This window comes from Mesoplodon bidens (genome assembly GCF_964165515.1).
Source record: "Mesoplodon bidens genome assembly, chromosome: 9".
NCBI lineage: Eukaryota > Metazoa > Chordata > Mammalia > Artiodactyla > Ziphiidae > Mesoplodon > Mesoplodon bidens.
The window spans coordinates 69264401-69288065 of NC_138166.1; the positions used below are offsets into that span (position 1 = coordinate 69264401).

General features: G+C 37.3%; 1 protein-coding gene across 2 annotated transcripts in view; it reads right to left on the bottom strand.

Moving 5' to 3' along the window:
• The window catches only part of DOCK4 (dedicator of cytokinesis 4), a 487691-nt gene that overhangs the window by 44477 nt on the left and 419549 nt on the right, over positions 1–23665 (bottom strand). For both annotated transcript variants that reach the window (XM_081243754.1, XM_081243753.1), the window contains exons 31-35: positions 14503–14651; positions 12748–12833; positions 7619–7714; positions 6689–6749; positions 2211–2304 (exon numbers count right to left, since the gene is read on the bottom strand). In XM_081243754.1, coding sequence (XP_081099880.1) covers positions 2211–2304; positions 6689–6749; positions 7619–7714; positions 12748–12833; positions 14503–14651 — 486 coding nt within the window. The remainder of the gene's footprint in view (positions 1–2210; positions 2305–6688; positions 6750–7618; positions 7715–12747; positions 12834–14502; positions 14652–23665) is intronic.

Here is a 23665-nt window from a genome sequence, read left to right on the forward strand (position 1 = left end):
TTATTTTTTGCCTTTTCTATCTCCTGGCTTAGCCTTCCCTGTCTCCTGGAACTGCAAATGGAAACAGACAGAAAAAGCTCCAAGAAAAGCTCCTCTAGTCAGAGGACTGGGAAGAGGACCTTCTGTGGGATGGAGTACTTTTGACTCTTCTGGTCCACTCTGAGTCCCAGGGACAAAGCTGTAACCCTGAAGTGTGACAATAGGGGCAATCACAGTGGCAGTAGCAACAGCTTCCATTTTTCTCTTTTCTTTCACTGCTCTGTCCCCAGGGAGACCAACTGTACACAGTACATCATAGTGTGGAGGATCAAGCCTTGGCTCTGAGTACTTTGGCTTGGATCAAGTGAGAGTACTAGGAAAAGGAGCCCCTGGGAGATGGGAATAGTGAGAAATATCAGAGAGAGGAAGGAGATGGAGGAAGGAATTTTAAAATTCTGTGTATGACTTCCTGGGCTCACCCCCAAGCTGCACATGTGTAGAATGAACTAGAATCAATATAACAAAGATTTTGATAAATGAATTATGGTATAGATAAATGTCCATGTCCCAGACTCTCCCTGGGTGACATACATGCAGGAAAGACCAGGAGAGTGCTGCAAAGGCTTTGATAACTAAACTGACCTTCAAAAGGTGGCTCAGGACTTGAGGTCCGAAACTAACTGATTTTCTGCTAAAATAAAAATAGTCAACATTCTCCAGAAGATAAACTCTCATAATATTCAAAATGCCCAGGATATAATATGCCCAGGATATAATCCAAAATTATGTGACATTCAAAGAACCAGGAAAACTAAACAAATCTCAAAGGGAAAAGGCAATAACAGATGCCAATTCCAAGATGATTAAGTTGTTGAAATTATAGGCAAATACTAAGAAATAGCTATTACAACCATGCTACTTGAAGTAAAAGTGAACACTCGTGAAATAAATAGAAAGATACATGTTCTTTGCAAAGAAATTGAAGCTATTAAAAAATAGCTAAATAAGAATTTTAGAATTATATAATAAAAATAACAAAAACTAAAATTTCACTGGAAGGGCTCAACAGTTGAATGGAAATGATAGAGGAGAAGCAAAGGACATGAAAATGGATGAAGCGAAATGATCCAATCTGAAAAACAGAACGAAGAAAAACTGAAAAAAAAAAACAACAACCAAAAAACAAACCAGGGTCTGAGAAACTTATAGAATGATACCAAAAGGTCATAAAACTGGCCATCCGTAAAACTGGAGTCCCAAAAGAGAGGATCAGTGCAGAAAATATATTCGAAGAAATAATGCCTGAAAACTTCCCAAATTTGGTGAAGGAAATAAGTTTATAGATCCAAGAAGCTCAACAAACCCAACCAGGATAAAGTTTAAGAAAACCATGCCCATATATATCATAACTGAACTGCTGAAAACCGAACATAAAGTCTTGAAAGCAACCAGAGACAATTACACATTACATACAGGGGAACAATTTCAATGACTACAGATCTCTCATCAGAAACAATGGAGGCCAGAAGAAAGTAAAACAACATTTTTAAAGTACTGAAACAATGATACTGTCCAAACAAAGACACTACCCAGCAAACATCTCCTTCAGGGATGAAGGTAAAGTAAAGATGAAGGAAAACTAAGAATTCTTCACTATTAGATCTGCTCTAAAAGAAATACTAAAATAAGTTCTTTAGGTTGCATGAAAATGTTAACAGAGGAAAATTGAGAATTTCAGGAATGAAGAAAGACCAACAGAAATGGTAAATATCTGAGTAAATAAAATAGATTATTTTTATCCTCTTAAATTCTTTAAAATAGATATGACTTAAAAATTATGACATTATCCGATGGAGTTTTCAATGTACCTAGATGTAATACCTATGACACTACAATGTAAAGTGGGGAGGTCGTGAAGTTCCTATATTTAACTTGAAGTGGTGAAATACTAACTTTAAGTAGACCGTGAAAAGCTGCTTTTTATAATCCCAAAAGCAACCTCTAAAAAACTACACAAAGAGATAAAGTAAAAAAAAAAAAAAAAAAAAAAAAAGCCAATATATTAAAAACATAGAGTACTTAGAAACATAAATCTAATTAAAAATAAATTCCACTTTTAAAGGAGAAATGCTTGAGTCCTCAGATCTAATTAAAAAAACAGAGGAGTTATTATTTTTAATATACCAGTGACCTGCCCACTTCCCCCAACCTGAGCCAAAAGACACAATTACCTGTGAAGTTCTGTGCTTTGAGGTGCAGATCGTAGAGTTTGTGGATATAGCGTATATACATCTCTTCCTTGTTCAGTTCAGTCTTATAGAAGTTCTATAAAAAGGAGTACAAGCATGGATAATTCCTCAACAATTAGCTTGGCAAGTATCTGCCTTTTACTCTGCTTGAAGTTTGATATCTTGAACCAAGAGAACAGATGAATTTTTCTGTATAAATGTCTTTAAAAAATTAAGTAAGGAGACCCAGTGGCATATTTTTAACTCAGCACTGTCTGTATTAAACATTACCTATCATTTATTGAATAGGCTGGTAATTCCTGGGGGGATGTTATTACCACTGATTCACATTTCATTTGTTACTTTCTGTTGTTTTTTGTTAGTTTAACTGCCAGTGGACAGTCAGCCTATTCAACTAAAAATATTAAAAATATGCAAGAGATTAACCTGTTTATTAAATTTGATCATGGATAGTCAAAGGATAATTTCTTTAATTTTAAACTTATTTTATTTTAAAGGTTTCCAGTTTATGACTATAGCATAAAGGGATTAATAAGAGATTTTATTTCAAATGACTGTTACAGGGCCATACTTATTGAAAATATTTGGTTTATTAAAGAAAGGTATCTGGATCTTATTAAACTTCTCTAAAATGTTTTAACATTTGTCACCAAAAACTCAACTCTGACTTACCTGGACACATTACGTTGCCATTTTAAAGGTACACTTTATAGGTATCCACATACACTCCTTTACCACATCAGACAGTACCTTAGTCCTCACTGAACTTAGTAAACATATGAGCAAAAGTGTAAGAAGTTGGGGTCTAGCAAAAGCACGATGCTGTGAGACTCTATATAAGGCAATTTTAGAAAGCAGATCATTGTACATTATGAAATCCCTGCTTAAGCCATCTGAACTGCTATCATTACTACTGCTGTTGTTATTTATTTTATTTTATTTTATTTTTTTGCTGTTGTTATTTTGACAGATACTACTTGGTGTGTAGAAGAAGGGAAAATGAATAGTGATGGGGGGATAAATCTGCTGACTTGAAGCAGTGACAGGTTTTTCTAAGGGGGAAAGGCCAGGAATTCTAAATGTTTTTGAAGTTGATTAGCTAGAGAGGTGCTTTGGTAATGGACCAAATTAGCCAATGTGGCTGCTTAAATTGTACTTGGGCTCAAAGCCCGAGGAACTTCTGTCAATGTACTTTCTGGCCACTACCTAACAGGTGTCCATTCTTCAGTATGAGGACTCTTCTAACCTCGAGACACTGACATTTAGTTGAACGCATCATAAAAAAATTTTTTTTTCCAATTTATACCATTATCCTTCCCCGTTTCGTCTTGTGCCTTGTAGGTCTTGGCATTCTTTAAAAAGCTAAGTAAACAATGCTCTTTATATCTCTACTATAACCAAAATCATTTTAATTAGCAAGAATTGTTGTACCATAAACATAATTTAACAACCTCATAGCAGGCTTTTATGTTATTAAAGGATAATTTGTTCTAATAGCTTTCTGGTAAGAAGCGGATTTCTTTGGGAACCAAATAAGTGATCACTCTGCAAATGAATAGTTCTTGAAAAAAAAGAAAAGCTCTCTCCAGGCAGCAGATGAGAATCTTTCACATATGTCTGGCAAAACTAGTGACACAAAGAAGAAAACAATAATTACATTTCCTTGTATTAGTCATGTCAAAGATTACCCATTTTTACCAGCCTAATGCTACAGTTTAACTCTGATCTTGTAAAGAAAGCCAGAGCTCTCCTGAAGACAATCTGGAATTGATCTTTCCAAAAAGTTAAGAAAAATCTCTAGGAGGGAGTGAGTGGTTAAAGAGAACCATATTGCAGCTAGAAATCAAAAGCTTTCCATATGGAGTAGAAGCTAACAAGATTAGCTTCAAAGTTATATATTTTGTCCTTTAATAATAAGTAGTCGGGTGCTGGTTGAAATTAGAACAGCTTTCAAAATGTTAGCATTTTCTATACTGATATTCTTTTTTTAAAAAATAAATTTATTTATTTTTGGCTGCGTTGGTTCTTTGTTGCTGCACACGGGCTTTCTCCAGTTGCAGCGAGCAGGGGCTACTCTTTGTTGTGGTGCTCAGGCTTCTAGTTGCGGTGGCTTCTCTTGTTGCGGAGCACAGGCTCTAGGGCGCGTGGGCTTCAGTAGTTGCGGCACACGGGCTCAGTAGTTGTGGCTCACGGGCTCAGTAGTTGTGGCTCACGGGCTCTAGAGCGCAGGCTCAGTAGTTGCGGTGCATGGACTCGTGGTGCATGCTCCATGGCATGAGGGATCTTCCAGAACCAGGGCTCAAACCCATGTCCCCTGCATTGGCTGATGGACTCTTAACCACTGTGCCACCAGGGAAGTCTGATAAGGACTATTCTTGGTCAGTGCAAAACTAGCAAGATAAATTCATTGTCTCAAGTGGATATTGATGGGGCCACTGATTTTATTTATTAAGTCACTGGTTTATTCCTACTGGGAAACTAGAATAAACACATTTAGGTGGAAGTATTCATTCTTTCATCCGAGGAAATGATCTCTCCTGTTATACTGGTTGAGGAAATGAACCTAGGGTCTACATTTATTCGTGTACCTCTAAACAGAGGACGCTGTGAAAGGAGATGGAGACAATGGAAGACGATTCCTTTGGAAAAAGGTAAAGGCTTTCCTTTGAGGCTATTTATGAGACTTTGTGTTTGGAGTTGGGGTAGAGCCAAGATTAAGGAGATAAACTGAGAAAACCTGAAGCTGACAGAGCATTTGGCTTTTCTCCCCAAATACTGATGTACAAGCAGGCACGTGGAAGGAGATCAGGCTGAGGACCTTGACCACGGTGAAAGGCTGGCAAAAAGCTGGGAAAGCACAGAAGGGAAATTTAAAAGTGGAAATGACTGTGCTCAAGGTTAGAAATAAGTGCTAAGAGGAGAGATAATGGGTTGACCCAGTGAGCTTGGCCTGATGGCCTGCAGGTTACTGTTGGGTCTGATGATAAAAATTACAGAAGAAACTGCATAACAAGAGGCGGCCTGATAGAGGATGCTCAGGTCTTACTATTTTTAGCAACTGATATTGGAGGTGGAGGTGTAACAATTAAATGCAAAAATGAAGAGGAAGTGGTAGGTGTGGTAAAAAAGGATAAAGTCATATACTCAGAGATGTAGTACAGTGAGAAAACAAATTAGAGAAACAGATTAAAAAGACAGACATAAGAAAGCAAAAAATCCTGAGCTCTGAAGAGGGGCTGTGAGGGGAATAAACAAAACAAAACAAAAAGACCTGGGGCTTCCCTGGAGGCTCAGTGGTTGAGAGTCCACCTGCAGATGCAGGGGACACGGGTTTGTGCCCCAGTCCGGGAAGATCCCACATGCCGCGGAGCGGCTGGGCCCGTGAGCCATGGCCGCTGAGCCTGCGCATCCAGAGCCTGTGCTCCGCAACAGGAGAGGCCACAACAGTGAGAGTACCGCAAAAAAAAAAAAAAAACAACCCTGAAATCGATGAGCTAAGACAGGACAGAATCAGAATGGGGGACAAAACAAATTTTCAGGTGCAGACAAATAGAGAAAAAAAGGCATGTCAGAGACTCATATGGATCAGAGTAAGAATTAGAATTCTGTCTGTGCAAGTTCTTAGAATAGATGGTGAGGTTTCATCTATTCTGCAAAACAAGAAAAACAAACCATGATATTCACTAATTTAGAACCAAAGCAGTCACAACACATTCCTGTATTTTAAATCTGATTAAGGTAAATTATCAAGAGCATCAATTTATACTATATTAAAATTTGAAAAAGGAATGTGAATGTATAATCCTTCTTTTGCTCTGTAGTGAGAATACCATTCTATTTGATAATTAGTTATGCGACATTTCAGTACAAATTTTGTGTTCCTAGAACTGTTCTGGTGTAGCCTATTATCCTTACCCAATATTTATTTTTATTCTCAAAAACGTCTTGTTTGGGTGAGAAATTATGTGGTCATCCTAGTTATAATCCACAACTTAACAACAGCGGTATTATGGATTTAATTTGCAAAGAAGCTAGAGAGTGAAAACTCATGTGCTAAATAGGAAACTGTCATTTGTTCAGAAAAGAACATTAATATTTATTAAAACCTAGAATACATATAAGAAGGGCAGAAAGAAACTGTCTACACAAAAGTGCAAAGACTTTTCTCCAGGGACATCATGCTTTTCCCTAGGACAGCAACAAAAGACTCCAGGGCAGAGGAGCGATGCAACAGGAGAAGCCTGGCATCACTCTGGGATCTTACAGTGGGAACATTCTGCAGTGTTCGAAACTCGGAATTTTCTGGCATTTAATTCAACCTGAAGCAAAAACATTTCTAAGCTCTTCTAAGAAACACCCAGATAAAGACACATGGTGGCTGAAAAACAAACAAAACATAGTATTTCTGTGAAAAAGCAAACGTTAGGATATAAGGAGGAAAACGGAAATTGTTTACGAACCAGGAGGCTCACGGTGCAGCCAATCTTTTTGCCATCTACCTCGCCCATTTTCATGCAGTCCCTAAAAACAGAAAGCAGGAGTCAGAACTCAGAACTTCCTTCCTAGGGGCGAACACAGTTTGTTCTTTTAGGAAGAAAAAAAAAAAAAAGGAACTGTCAGAGACTAGAGGCAATTTGCAAGTTGCTGTTCAGATGAAGGCTCAGCAGAATAGAGGCAGTGCCCCAGGAAGCGTGAGCTTGGGAGAGGCTGGGGAGGGGGGCGGTCAGACCCTCCTGAGCACCGGTGTCGCTGAGAATTTCACTGCCAGGTGGACTGTGCTCCCTCTCAACAGACAGGGGCTCCAGGAAGAGGAGGAGTGCAGGTGAGAAGGATCTTACTTGGGGTGAGAAGGATCTGCTGAGCCTGGCCATCAGCAGTGAGAATGAAGCGTTTATTCTTAAAACACCATGCATTTATTTAAGTGGGATGAACTGCTTCAACAGTTTAGATCATTTCAGAATCAAAAAATGACTCTGAAAGCTAACGGTGTGAGTTTCATCCCCCCTCTCCTTTTATAAGAAAGCAGCATGGTTGTACAATTGTCCGTTTCACTGTCATCACCCTAAGATGAATGGATCTACTGGTTCTAATGGGTGAGTCTAAACACCAAGAAAAAAAAAAAGATTTCTTTAATAACTCAATTCACTGAGACTTTAAAAGAACTGTCAAAACCCACACAACAAAACATAAAAAAGGAAAAACAAAGAAAAAACTCAGAACCAGCTAGTCAGAGGTCTGTTATTTTACTGCTCAAGGTTCCAAGGTCTGATTATCATTGCTTTGAGTGATTAACCCAAGGGCATTGTCGACTGAATTCTAACTCTCGGACTTTCTAAGTGGAGCGCAGCATATCTGGAAAACCGGGAGGGCGGGGGGTGGGCTTGGCTTACCTGTAATCTAACAACCTCTCCATTAGACGAGTTACAGTGGCGATTAATGAAACACCACTCTCCCTCCATGTTTCCCGCTCAATTTTCTTTAGTAGACTGGAAAAGAAAGAACCCAGGGCATTTTCAACATTTATTTTTATCAGTCACCATGACAACCATTTTACTTTCATCAATACCTTAAATGCCTTAGCAACCACTGCAACATCTCACAAGTAGCACAGTTTGCAAACAATGTCTTACCTAGGATAGGGACCAAATAGTGGAATTCTAATCCAGGAAGCATTGACAAAGCAAATTGATTTTCATTATCCAAGTCATCAAATACGAACACACGCATATAAATCATATTTTCAAAATATGCAAGCACCTCACAGCTCAAAGACATTGTTTCCTAGCTTCTCTCTTCCACTAACAGAGGCTTGTGCCTCACCACACCAAACCACACTGCGAAAAGCGAAAACAGGAGTGCCTCTAAGTTTACTTTTAAGTAAGATCTTGCTTTATTCACATAAAAATGTTCTCCTACCTCTCAGTGGAATGCATCTTCATCCAAGCACTTTTACTGCAATGCAACTGCTACAGGAAAATCCTTGTACAGACGGTATGACGTTTTGCATTTTTTCCTTTCACTTAACATTTGCCCACTCAATACATATTGTACTATCTGTGCACTCACTCAACAGTTCCATTCATTTTGTCATTAATCACAGAGGATTTTCTGTGTGGCTGTTACAGCAGATTGATGACAAGTACCGAACCACATCTCTCCTCCTACAGTTTCCCTTATCTTAAGCACCTTGGAGCAGAGGCACTGCTATGTGAACACAAAACAATAACAATCATAATAATTAGGCTCTGTTTTACTTTGACTCCCACCTCTTGGCAAATTAACCATATACTTGGCACAAACCTTTACGACTGAACTTTCCCCAAAAGAAAAAAAGTAAGAACACAGGCATGACAATATGAGGATACTTTGCCCTCCTAAATTTAATGATCATTATTTCTAAAATGTTGTTCCCCTTTCATCTTGGTTTCAGGAATAACATAGAGAGAAACCATTTCGTACAAGTACCATCTCAGCCTATGCTATACTGTGCTTCGTAGAAAAAAAGCTATGTTGTCAAAGCTGTTTTTTTGCTCCGTGGCTACGTTCTCTCTCAATCTTCCTTCCCACTCCCCACTGCTTCTTCTTTCTCTTACCGTTCCAGTGCCCAGCCCTCTGTCTTATCCCCTCATCTGGTGCCTATGAATCCCTGATCATTTGTTTTTCTGGTTTATTCTGAACTGTTTCCTAGATTAAGGAGGGGGAAGAGGGGAAGAAATAGCACATGAAGGGATGGAACTTGCCCTGACTAATCCCCCAGGGAAAGGGCCCCTAGTTTGTTCTAACTGTGTTTTCTTTTAAAAAGCCTCTGGGAAGCACCTGTTTCAAGCTTAAACGCCAAACTGGTATTGAACCAAGTACTCAAATGAAAATCTGCCTGCCAAAGCAATGCAGGATGATGGAGAAATCTTCCCAAGTGACAGCCCACACCTCATATACTTTAGAGGCTGAAAAACAAAGAACTCAAGTTAGGTAATAATTCTAAAAATATATAGAGGCTTCTTTTATAGGCATGAGTTTCATTAATTTGCACAGCCTCTGGCTGCAGGAAGAAATCTGAGCTACAGAATCCTCTTGTAAAAAGAGGCACAGCTCTGCAGAGCCTGTTTCCTTGACTAGCTCAGGACCCAAATATCAGGACCAAGCCTAGAACCCAGTTCATCTGCTTTCTCGGCCAGGCTAATTCTTTCTGTGGGGAAGCTTGCCCGCCCAGTTTACCTGATACACATTGATAAGGAGAAGCTATCAGACAAGAAGAGAAGAGTCTCTCTAGATAACTTGGGTGACACTGATCTACAATTTGGTATATTTCTATTTGATCTATAATCATGCTGATGTGCCCATGGTGAGTACACAGGGAACTCATCTAATCACAGTGAAAGGTGATTTCTTCTTTTCTTTTTCTGAGGCACTAAAATGATAAATGGTTGCTACACGAACTAATGCACTAGACTTTACATACATGTCAAAAGAGCATTAACTATGCATCATTCTTTTCTAATGTTTTTAAACCATTTTTAAAAACTGAAGTGTAGTTGATTTACAATGTTGTGTTAGTCTCAGGTGTACAGCAAAGTGATTCAGTTATATATATATACATATATATGTATATATCTTCATTCTCAGATTCTTTTTCATTATAGGTTATTACAAGACATTGAATATAGTTCCCTGTGCTATATAGTAGGTCCTTGTTTCTATTTCATATATAGAAGTGTGTCTATGTTAATCCCAAACTCCTAATTTATCTCCCCCCCAACTCCAAGGTGATTTCTTATTGCTAACTGACAGCCAACGGGACTCCGTAACATTGAAGAGCAGGATAAGTCACGGTCCTGCAGGATGACACACTGCCCAACAGGCTTTTACTCTGTGAAGGAATATGAAGGGTGTAGAATTTGACCCTCAGTCTACCTCTCTCTATATCCTAACAGGATTGTGTGGAGGCCAACACTTATATGAAGCACCTGTGTCTGTGCACTCTCTTAATCCAAAGAGAAGAGTTAGATACCTAAGTATGTGCTACATAGCTAATCCTTTGTCTGCAAACTATAATTAAATGTGTGATCACTAAACAAAGATCTATGAAATGATTTGGAGTCTTACTGCATTATTTAGAGCAACACACGATAGAGCACAGTAAAGGACTGAGGTGGAGGTTACCTCTTCCGGAAAGCCCCTTTAGAACCCCCGAGGTTACTGGTACCCCACTGTGTGCTCCTACAGCACAGTCACTGCTGCATCTTCAGCCTTAGAAGAGCACCTAGCACAGGGAGATGCTCAATAAATGAAGCTGAATGAGTGAATGAAGTGGATCCAGGGAAGTAGAATTTCATTCTGATACCTTATTCTGAATATCACATGGATGGCAATGATCCACAATTTCAGCATTATCGAAAACAATCAATCCTGACCCCTATTTATTTCAAAAAGATGTAGTGTGGGTAAATGCAGATGACGTGAGGGTCAGCGAAAGATGAGTTCTTAGGAAGGAAGTTACTATATAAGTGTACAGTCTCATTCTAAGGAGGCTATTTTGGCAAGTACACACTACATTTTCAGGAAGCAGTGAGCTCCTTTCAGCTTCTGAACAAAGTTTAACAAGTTTTAGACATGAAATACAGAGAACAAATGAGAATCTGTACCATAGCGGCATGTGTTCCTAATTCATAATGCGTGCAGTGACTCACTGTGATTATACTAATTCATTGTGATTTCTATTGACAAAAAAGCATTTTATTGTTTCCTGAAATATAGTTGGATTTTCACTTTCTTTTCTGAGCCCAGGTAGTAATGAAAGAAAAATATTTATAGTAATATTTCTAGTAATATGTTAAAAATCAACAAAAGAATAAAAATCTCCATTGAATGAATCAGGCACCTTAAAATAGTCCTAATTATAGAGGCTTAATATTCTAATTATTGGTTTGATTTTAATGTCAAGGTACATCTTCTATTTCAAAGCCATATTTACACACAAGCAATCCAAACTGCATGCTATCAGGCCTTTATTAAAGTCAATAAGAGGCACTATGGAGCTATGTGAGTGTTTATTAATCTTGTGAATTTATCATAAATAATTAATCACAAATCTCAAGAGATTCATTTCACTGAGTGCTTTCTCATTTTAGTTCTTTGTTCAAACCTAGGACTAGTAACTGAACTGAGAATGGTTTTCAAAAGCAATTTATTATATTGGATGAGGTTTTAATCAGAATTCTTGCTAAACTCCAGCTGTCATGAAAGACAGATGCTTTGTACACTAGAATGAACGAGGGCTTGGTGAATAGTTATTAAAAGTTCCAGTTTAATTACAGTATCAGAGGAAAATGGCGTTGTTCAGGACTCAGTACAAAGAATGTATTTTATCATCCACCACTACCACAAGAAATCTGTGTACCCCTTCTTGGCTTTTCCTTTCAATATAATTTTCTTAAAAGCTTCAAGAATGATTTTGAATCAGGCAAGTTGAAATCTATTAGTCACTAATAATACTTTTCCAACCTATATATTAATATATCCATTGCCCTAAATTTATGATCATAAAATGAATTGCAGAATTTTGTATTTGGCTATCAGTACTAAAGCATTAATATTTAGTTTTAGGTGATACTTGGGTGTAAATATAAGTAAAAGCGTATTTTGTGATAGAAAAATGTATTGCTAAATTGTTTTTGCACTTATGAAAGAACTGCAAACATTTCCCAAGCACAATGAACTGGTTCTTCCTTCAAAAAGAAACACTTCGTAAGAATAAAAGGTTTGAAAATGACTAAGATCCATAGAAAGCTGTAGAGGAAACAAGTGCTAGAATTAAAATCCTAAAGCACTAGAACCTTCTTGTATCCTCTCTGGCCATTTCACACAGTGGATGAATACTTGGTACCAGCACTTCATCTTATGATAGTGATCGCATTCTTTCCTTAGTAAGACAACCTCAGAGTCTCCTTACAATATTATTTCTCTATTCTCCATTCAAATCCTAACCACAGAATTTACTAAAAATGACTTGCTTCTGTGATATTCTAATAAGAAACATTTAGGAAGAAATTAATAATGCTGAATGAGCAATAACTATCAATGAATTAAATCAATTGTTGAAGAACAGATGCAAACTAGGTTAATTTTCCCAACAGCAAATCAACCAAGGATAGCTCGCTCCGGAAAGCACTGTGCACAAATACAACAATCACACCACTACTGTGTCTTTTCCTCTCCCACTCTTGACCCTATTTAAAATCATTATCTTGCAGCCCCAGTTTAAAAATTATTAGGCATGAAGAGAGTGGAATTTGTTATATAACACTTGCAACCTGCCCTAATCAGAGATTAATACAAGGAGATATGTCTAATCAACAACATAACAAGATCCATTCGCCAGTTAAGCAATTATCCTTTATTTCACACTCCACAAAGACAAAGCACTCCTGTGAGACCCAAACTGTCTTTGTAGCTCTCAGCTGCTTAGTGCTGACACCAAATCCCCAGAACAGAATCCACTTGAGATAAGCATGCTACTCACATACTGTTGAAGAGCTCACGGTATGTTTCATCACCTTTGCCTTCTGACATCAGGCTGTCCAGTTTGTCAATGAGCTTGGCTTCCACCTGAAACAGACCCAAATGTTACTCTCTTTCCTCCCTTTCACAAGTAGGATTTTCTAGGCATATTGAAACATATTTATTTCTGCACAGGAAAAAGCCATAGTAAATTTTGTGAAAGCGACATTATCAGCTGTGGTTAACAGGAGACACCCCCTTGGAATTCTAGGGGGCCAATTTAGATGCAGGCACATACTTCAAACTCCCGGTAGGGTAGCATGTGCTGTCACCAAAGACTTCTATTTGTTGATTCAAACACAAATGCCTGCAGCCCAGCTTAAATGTTTGAATTCTTTATTTAGGAGCTGTAAAAACTGGCAAGTCTCATTTTTTTTTTAATCATGATATATATAAGAACATCAGCAAACTACCATATCCACAAACATTCATTTAAATCTTTGATGTGTTTTGTATCTATTTTCTTTCTCAAAACAGCTCGAGGTTGCACTAAATCTTTGCTAAAGTTGAGAATTTGTCCTAACCATGTACAGATGGTAGATCCATAGACATATTCTAAGTCAGCAATAGGCAGCATGAGAAAGGACATATTTCCTGACAACTGTAGTCAAAACATTTATATTTTCAAGAACATAAATCCTTTAGGACATCAGTATCAGGAAGGCAGAAATAAATATCCCTCATCTGTTGGAGGCAACAGAGGAGACAGAAAATGAAGAATCTCTGCCTGGCCAGAGAGAGTTAAACAACTAGGGGTAGGGAGGGATACTTGACTTTGTCAAGGGACTAAACACAATTATTCTCTTTGAATCAAATTTCAATAAGGGGATAAAGAGAAAAGGGAAGAAAAGTGGGTCTTCCCCAATACAATTTTTAAATAGCCTTTCATTCATGTATTAGCTTTCTTGAAAATAAATGGAGAGATTGATACAGATGAAATGCCATGCTTTTGGCAACAGAAGGGTCCTATGTATGCATTCAGCTTGCTTGTACAGTTGACAGTCATTTCTAAGACTTGAGAAGGGAAGAAAGATCCTTCACACAGGAGAGTGCACATAGGTGAGTGAAATGATTGTGTGAAGAGATAGTAGGTCTGCTCTCTCCAGTAGGAGTGACTTGGCATGGCAAAAGCAGTTGATTTCTGCTATGAGAACTGGTTTTGGAATAAGAACGTCTGTCTTTCCAAAACTGGAGCAGAACTATTAGATCCTATGTCAAAGAGAAATGTTAGGCTCATCTCCTCAGAATTTCCTTTACAACAATTTCTACTGCTTTTCCCTTTAAATGAATTCTCAATGCTTCAAGCAAAGAGCAATAAAACATACTGTGCATCAAATGTTCAAAGCTAAGCCATTCACCAAACACAATGTGCAGACAACTGAGAGGTCAATGATTTTAAGAATCATTAACCTTCTGATTCCTCTGTGTTGTGTCCAGCTGGGAGCAAATAAAGTCTCTGCCAGTTCTTAAACACAGACCTAGGAAATCACAGGATTTTTTAGCTGAAAGGGAATGAAATGTTTTTTTAGGGCTTCTCGGAGACCCAGTGAAACACACTACCAGAGAGGTGTCCGAGGCTATGCAGCTTGGGAGTAGGCAGCCCAGGCTGAAATCTGGTTCGGTGCTCATTCCGCAACTCAGAGTTGAATGCAGTGGCTCAGAGATGCTCAAAGAAAACCGAACTTTTCCAGCTGCTCCGAGGAGCACATCCGCCTACCTGTTTAAAATTGCCACTTCGCCTCTGCTCCCAGTCCATCATATCGTGAAAAATAGGAATCATGACATTCCGGAGATCTGGCTGGGGTATCAAGGTCACTTCCAGGAAGGGGCCAATCAGGGCAGGGATGAAATGAAGCTTGTGTTCTCCTAAGTTGAAGACAATATTTATGTTTCAGTATATTTAGTTTGAATAAGATTCCAGAAAATTAGTATTATACAGTTTGTTTAAAACTGTCGTCGCAAGAATACATTCAATTACAGTTGTCTCCTCAAGCAAGAAAATATTCCCCTAGACAGATATATAAACAGTAAATTTCCATATGTTAATATTTCTTCATTATTTTTAATTAAAGAACTAGGGATTTACCCTTTTCACAGTTTAAAAAAAGCCATAAGATACAATTAAACATTACATAAATCATTGGGAATTGGTTATGTATACTATTGTACATTCACACATTAAAATTCTTATGCAATCATTAAAAATGAGGTTGAAGAAGAATAACACAGATGAAGTTTTTCAATATAATTAACTGAAAAAGCAAGGTACTATACAGTATGCACAGGTACATCTTTCATTTAAAATGAAAATATATATAATAGTCTAGAAGATTATATCCCTTAATACTAACCACACCAGTGGTTATCTCTGGGTGATGATATTACTGGTGATTTTTATATATGAAAAAAGGTGGTTCCTATCTGTATTATATAATTTTCTTGCTTTTTTATATAATAAACATACAGCCTAAATAAACATTTAAATGTTGGCACAAACAAAAAATAGAACAATTTTCTGAAAAGACTACAATGTGATAATAGTGAGCTCAAAATGGTGTTTAGCAAGTGCTCAGAGGTATGGTATCGATAATTCAGAGGAAAGGAAGGTGGAAGGTGGGCTGGACGTAGATGATTTTGTCTAGCATATGAGTGTTGAGTTCAGTCCATTATCCTAGTCATCCATGTTAAATCTCAGAGTTTCTATTTTTATAATAAGAAAACTGCATGCTATGGCAAATGTACCATGTACATTTCATGTATGTACATTACATGTATAACGTTTCATATCATGGATGAAAGCATATGATACTGAAAGCACCCACTGAAAACCCAAAGAATGAGCTTGGAAGCTGAGCAGAAGAGAGCTGGCTTCATGAAAGAGCATCATTTCTTTCTTTCTTCTTCTTTTCTACCTTTGATCTTTTGTAGTTAAGTGTTGAATACATACACACAATCACGCTGTTCAGAGTTATTTGCCAATTTCGGAGTTATATATCGTCACATTAATTATCATTTTCTCTATTTTGTTTTTTGTCCTAGAAGGCATTAAGGTGGCCACAGACTTGGACATACATAAACCCAGGGTGCAAACATACAGTTTAAATTTATATTGACTTTAGAGGGGTGGTAAAAGGAAGGAGAATATAAAGGAAAGAATCTGGAAAGAGGAGAAAAATGATGGATGAGGGTCAGAGATGGGCAAACCCAAGTGGGTGTTTGTGAAGTCACTGTGTTTTGTGACTGGAAGTGTGCTGGGATATTTCAGACGTCTTCAGAATGTGGCCCACATCTCTTTTTCTCAATATGGGATGACAATAGGACACAATTGGCAGGCCCCTCTCTATCTGAAAGTCCCTTTACATGCAGTCACATGGTCCTTTCCTCTTTTTCTGATGTTGCATCAAAAGTAACTTCATTGTTTCTTATCATCTCTAAGTCACTTATATACATCCATTTACGTGTGAGGAAGAAGCTGGCTTGTAATTCTTCTTGCTTTCTTACCTTTTTTTTGACCCAGGTAATACTTTATCTTTCCCAAGGGACTACCTAGTTTTCCTCATCAGAGCAAGAACACTTCCTTCTTATTCATCAAAAGATATAAAAAATAAATAAAATAAAATAAACAGATTTAGAAAAAAAAAAAAAACGTCCTTAAGCCTACCCTTGTGTATTTTCCTCCAGAAGAATCAATACTTTCAAGACCAACAAACTCACTGTGGCAGAATATACAGAAACATCAATTCATAGGTCTTCTCCCTGTATCTCCTCCATCCTCCCAACATACACATTTCAAGCAGGTAACTAGCAGCCAGCATTTGCAATTCCTTTCCATAATTATTTTTGTCAAGGCAGAAAGCAGAAGCAGCCTGAACTCAATTACTCTTAGTGTCAATTGGAAAAGCCTAAACCCACTCACTGCTTATTCAAAATGTCCAGGCAAGTGAGGGGAAGAAAGAGAAAAAGGGAAGGAGATTCCTGCAGAGATGAAGGCTAGCAAGTCCTGAGATTAATGAGCCTTACATCTGTTTTGTGACCCTGCCCCAGGAGATGGCTGCAGGGCTTGAAAGTCTAGCCACAGATGCTGTTCTCCCACAGAACCACAGACTGAAGGGACTCTGTACTCAGGACTAGGGCCATCTTGGCATGTGACTAATAATGAGGAGGACCTCCCTGCTGCCTTGACACTGTGCAAGACACCAAGCTTTTGCATAGCTTTTGGGTATGCGTGGGGAAAGGGGGATGAGAGAAGCAGGAAATATAAAATAAAATGAAAATTCCTGCCAGCCCGGATAGTCCTCCTACACCTGCGTAGGCTCAGAGGCCATGGCTCACGGGCCCAGCCGCTCTGAAGCACGTGGGCTCTTCCCAGACCAGGGCATGAACCCGTGTCCCCTGCATCAGCAGGCAGACTCCCAACCACTGCACCACCAGGGAAGCCCCGGATCTTTGTTTTTAATCTTTCCTGAGTCTGGCATCCTTTGACCTCTCTAACAAAGAACATCATTAGCATGCACTTATTTTATTTACCACTATTTCACTGAGTATTCTTGAATCTCTTTTTAAAAAGTGTTTTCCATTTATAGACATTTTAAAATTTTTTTACTATGAAAAATCTCAAATGTGCACAAAATTACAAAGATTAGTAAAATAAATCCCCACATAACCATCATCTAGCTTCAATAATTATCAACATTTTTTTGCTAATCTTGTTTCACCTATCAACCTAACTATTTTGTTCCCTGGGAAATTTTAAACCAAGTCAGAGACATCATAACATTCTACTTATACAAACATCAGTAAGCATCTTTAACAGGTAGGTCATTTTATAAATATAGAATCACAGTACCTTTATCACTCCTTCAAAAAAGGCAAACAGTAATTCCTCAAATTAATCTAAAACCAGCCTATATCAAAATTTTCCTGATTGTCTTAAAACATGTCATTTACAGTTGGTTTGTTTCAATCATAATGCAAACAAAATTCATAAGCTCTATTTTGTAGCCTGATTTTCTAGGACAGTAGAGAAGCCATACCCACATTTAAATCATTGTGCAGGAATGTATGAGGCTAGCTTTCTTTACTGAAAACAGTTTGGGGACAAAGAATCTGTGCAACCCGTACAAGCCTTCCACCATAGAAAATTTTACTCTTATCCAATCCGCAAAGCAAAATCTTGAGCTATGTATAGCAATGGTAAAATAAACTTCATTTAGATTATTTCTTTTTAAATCACAGATTTAGTATCCTTTTCCCATCTCTAATTGTCAGCCACATGGTCTTGTTTTGAAGTATTTAGGGCACCTGCTACTTGGGCTGTTGTATATTTATTCACACAGAGCAGCCTGTTAGGGAAGTATTGATTTTTCTACAGCAGTTACAAGACACTGTGTTTGCAAATGTGGAAGAGAAGCCCACTTTATATTTAGTAAGAATGTTAGTTCAACTAAAAATAGAAGGAAAAAACTTAACCTTGCAGCACGATGAATGGCAAAGGTGGGACACAGCAGTAAAGAATAACCTCTTCCTTTATAGACTATCCTTGCAAGTATAGGTACAAACATATAAATTTGGGGGAGAAAATTCATGCCTTCCCCCCTCTTATTTTTTATTGAGGTAACAGTGGTTTATAACATTATGTGAATTTTGGGTGTACAACATTATATTTTGACTTCTGTATATGCTACAGCATGCTCACCACCAGAAGTTTAGTTTGCATCCATCACCATACAGTTGACTCCCTTTACCCATTTCACCCTCCCCCACCTCTCTTCCCCTCTGGTAACCATTAATCCATTCTCTGTATCTATGTGTTTGTTTTTGTTTCATTTTGTTTGTTCATTTATTTACTTTTAATATTCTGCATTAATGAAATCATATGGTATTCGTCATGGTCTGACTTATTTCACTTAGTGTAATACCCTCGAGGTTGTCACAAATGGCAAGATTTCACCTTTCTTATGACTGAGTAGTATTCCATTGTATGTACACACAGCATCTTTTTGATCTATTCATCTGTTGATGGACACTTAGGTTGTTTCCAAATCTTGGCTATTGTAAATAATGCTGTAATGAACATAGGGGTGCATATACCTTCTCAAATTAGTGGGGTTTTTTTTTTGTATTCTTTGGATAAATACTCAGAAGTAGCATTGCTAGGTTATATGGTAGATCTAATCTTAATTTTCTGAGCAATCTCCATACTATTTTCCATAGTGGCTGCACCAATTGACATTCCCACCAACAGTATATGAGTGTTCCCTTTCCTTCACATCCTGTCCAGCACTGCTGTTTCTTGTCTTTTTGATGACAGTCATTCTAATGGGCATAAGGTGATAGCTCATTGTGGTTTTGATAGGAATTTCCCGAATAATTAGTGATGCTGAACATCTTTTCATGTGCCTGTTGGCCATCTATATAACTTCCTTGAAAAAGATGTCTATTCAGATCCTCTGCCCATTTTTTAATTGTTTTCTGCTGTTGTTGTTGAGTTGTATGAGTTATTTACATATTCGGACATTAACCTGTTATTGGATGTATGACTTGCAAATATCTTCTCCCATTTGGTAGGTTGTCTTTTTGTTCTGTTGATTGTTTCTTTTGCTGTGCAGACACTTTTTAGTTTTATGTAGTCCCACTTGATTATTTTTGCTTTTGTTTCCCTTGCCTAAGTAGACATATCCAGGAAGATATTGCTAAGACTGATGTCAAAGAGTGTACTGTCTATGTTTTTTTCTCAGAATTCTATTGTTTCAGGTCTTACATTCAAGTCTTTAAACCATTTTTAGTTAATTTTTGTGTATGGTATAAGATGGTGGTCTAGTTTCATTCTTTTGCTGTCCAGTTTACCCAGCACCATTTATTAGAGACTGTAGTTTCTCCATTTATGTTTTTTGCTCTCTTATAGTAAATTAATTGTCCATATATGTGTGGGTTTATGTCTGGGTTCTCGGTCCTGTTCCATTGATCTGTGTTTCTGTTTTTATGCCAATACCTTGCTGTTTTGATTACTATAGCTTTCTAGTTTAATTTGAAATCAGGGAGTGTGCTACCTCCAGCTTTGTTCTTATTCTTAGGATTATTTTGGCTATTCAGGGTCTTCTGTAGTTCCATACAAATTTTAGGATTGTTTGTTCTATTTCTGTGAAAAATGTCATTGGGATTTTGATAGAGATTGCATTGAATCTGTAGATTGCTTTAGGTAATATGGACATCTTAACAATGTTAATTCTTCCATGAGCATGGGATAATTTTCCATTTCTTTGTGCCACCTTCAATTTCTTTCAACAATGCCTTACTGTTTTCAGTGTACACGTCTTTCACCTCTGGTTAAATTTATTCCTAGGTATTTTATCCTCCACTCCCCTCCCACTGCAACAGAGTATTTTTTAGTCCTTCAACTAATAAATTGAAAATACTGAGGAATAACACATCTAAGAAAAGGTGTTCACTTATCACTATTCGTTTTACTCTTCAAAAATAAATCGTTTTATCAAAACCACAATGAGATGTCACCTCACAGCCATTAGGGAGGCTACTATTTAAAAAAAAAACACAACAAGACGAGAACAAACAAAAAAACCAGGACATAAGTGATGGCAAGGATGTGGAGAAACTGGAACCCCTGTTAGTAGGAATGGAAAATGGTGCAGCTGTTATGGAAAACAGTATGGTGATTCCTCAAAACTTAAACAGAATTACCATATGAACCACTGCTCACAGGTAAATCTAGGAGCTATAATGATCAGATTTGAAAATCCTAAAGCTTTATGTTTTGTTTATACATTTCTGTATGCAAACTTGTATGTATAGTGCAATATTTATATTATGTATTGATGATATATGAACTCTTGATATACATGTTGTATCAAAAAAAAAAGCTTTATGTTTAAAAGTAGACTAGTCCCTAAATTATATATGTCCTTTTTTTCCTCGTCCTCAGCAGAATGCAAAAACTAACTTATTTCTAGCATATGGAAGAGTTTCCACACTTCTGAGGTAAACACCAATGACCAAAATCTGATTTTCATATATTGTCCAGTAAAATTTGTGTTTCTAAATTAGACCAACTGGAAAGTTTCAAGTAGTTGTGTATTTAGTGACTCTGGGCATTTCCTCTACTCAATTTATTTTCCAAAACTTAGTGCTTTTTGTATCTACTAAAAACTACTGAGGATTTTAAATTATGAAATCATAACAGTTTACTTGCTTTACGAAAACATGGTGAATATGTCTTTATCAAGCTTTTTACCGCTCCACACAAACTGGATAAAAATTTTAACATATCAGATTTAAAAACTAAGCTTTTAATAGGCATGGACCATTTTTTCTTATATCCCTCAAAATAACTTGCACATGGCCAATGCTTTATGAATTATGTTAAATTGAATCTATCAGCCTGTTCCATTAAAAATGAAAATCTATAATTATCTGAATAAATTTTCCTTTAGCATTCAAAATATTCAATATGACATATTTATAGGTAAACCAAATTATAACTAATGTATTTTGATATTCTTAAGTAACAAGCTGACTTAAGCTCTACAAAGGTGTCAAAATACCCTGAATACTTAATTTTTATTATCATATTTATAAAAATATATGTTGGAAAAGAGGTTTTAAAATTTCTAAACATTCTTCAATTCCAGTTGTTGTATAGTAGCAATGACCTTTAAAATTCACCTGATGTTTTGGAAGTCTCAGACAGCAACTCTAGGGAAATAATGCAGAAAGGAATGAAGTGAAAATGTACACTCACCCTATCTTTGAACTATGTCATGCTGGGAATCTGTACTTGAGTATAATAAGTCTTTTCTAACACAGTGCTAGAGCTAGCCTTTAGGGCTGGAAAAACAAAGAAAGGGGAGAGCGTTGTCTAAAGCAGTGTCTTTTAATCTTTTAATCTTTAGCCAAGTGCATAAGAATCACCTGGAGAGCTTGTAAAAACTCAGACTGCTCTGCCTTTCTCAGAGATTCTCAGAGATTCTATTCCAGTGGGTCTGGGGAGGAGTTAGAGAGTTTGCATTTCTTACAAGCTTCCAGGTGATGCTGTCTACTAAGTATCACTGTTCTAAGAGCACTGACCTCATAACGTGTTACGGGGACCAGTATGCTCCAGAGATTTTTCACATTCTCTAGATTTCTGAGGAAAACTAAGACATAACATAAAACCCAGAGGGGTAGAAATATTTTTGTTAAAGACAAAATAGAGAAGAGTTCATGAAGTATACAATGACATCTTTAGTGAGAAAAAAGGTGCCAGCTTTATTCAGCAAGCCATGGGTCATGGGCCTAAGGGAACAGGTATGAGGCTTGGAGAGAGATTTATGCGGAAATAACCATACACGGCAATGCTGAGATTTATCTAGAAGAGGTTAACCTGTCATGTTTTCTAACATCCTGTTAACTTAAACGAATCTGTCCTGGTCTTATATCATTTTTGTTTGTTTGTTTGTTTTGGTTTTTTTGCAGTACGCGGGCCTCTCACTGTTGCGGCCTCTCCCGTTGTGGAGCACAGGCTTCGGACACACAGGCTCAGCGGCCATGGCTCACGGGCCCAGCCGCTCCGCGGCATGTGGGATCTCCCCGGACCGGGGCATGAACCCGTGTCCCCTGCATCGGTAGGCAGACTCTCAACCACTGCACCACCAGGGAAGCCTGTCCTGGTCTTATCATTTGAGCTCCAACAAGAGCCTAAACCACAACAGCATTTCAATGCGGCATTCTCTGGAAAACACTTTGCTAAATTAATGCCAAATGCAATAGGGACATTCCAAGGGTCTTGATCTGTTTTTGAAAAACAAACACACAAAGAATCAATGAAACATGAAGACTGAGAGGAGTGTTCTTCAAATAAGACAAACTGATGTTATTTTTGAGCTGAATCTAAAGACACCTCATGGGCTTCTTCTGGCTGGTTTTAGACAGTCAGAGGTTACTTTCAAGATGCTAACTCACTTTTTTTCCCCTGAAATTATCAGCAAGCATTTAACACTGGGCTCAGTTATATATAACAAGGCTTCCTCAAATTGCCTTGTATATATTGTACATTTGAGGGATATCCTGGTCAAAAATCACTCTGTAACATGAATTGAAGTAAAATGATAATGGTTCTATTTTCACTTACAGAAAACAAATCCTGCCATCTCCAAGTTGTGCTTGGATGAGCCCAAGAGGAAAGATATAATACTTTCAGGTCATTATATATTCAATTCAAATAGGTCCATCACTTTAATAAATCACAAGGAGGAACTACAATGCAGTAACAGCAAATGAATACTATAAACTTGCATAGTTAACATACCAGATTAAATAAGTTATGACTTTCAATAAAGAAACCCTATGCCAATGAGATTTTAAAACAATTTATCTTCTAAATATTATTGTTTTCTATGCAACCAATCTGCTAGATAATATGCTCTATCTGCTGTGGCAGATTAACACAATTGGATCTAATTGTTTCTTAGCAACTGCATATGCTTTAAAATCCTTTGGCTATACTCTTCATGATATAGGTCATTGGTTTTTAAGTTTCTAAGAGTACAGATGCTCAAGTCAATGTTTCATACATTTTAGTCTAAACTTATTGTCATTCAGAGCCTCAATTCAGAGTTCTAGAAATTTTGAGTTGCTACAATTCCAAACTCTAAAAGGTTAGCTCATTGCTAGAATAGCATGTATTATTGGAACAATGTTAGATTATAAAATTTGTCATTCAGTAATAATGAAACACACAAAAGAAAGGTGATTTTTTCAGACAGACACCAATTTACAGAATTAGTTGTAACCTTATTCAATGCCAAAGTGTCAATTACTCTCTATAGATTTCTCTATTGATTTAGACATTTGGTTTCAAATGCTGTCATTGGTAAATTGTCCTTCTT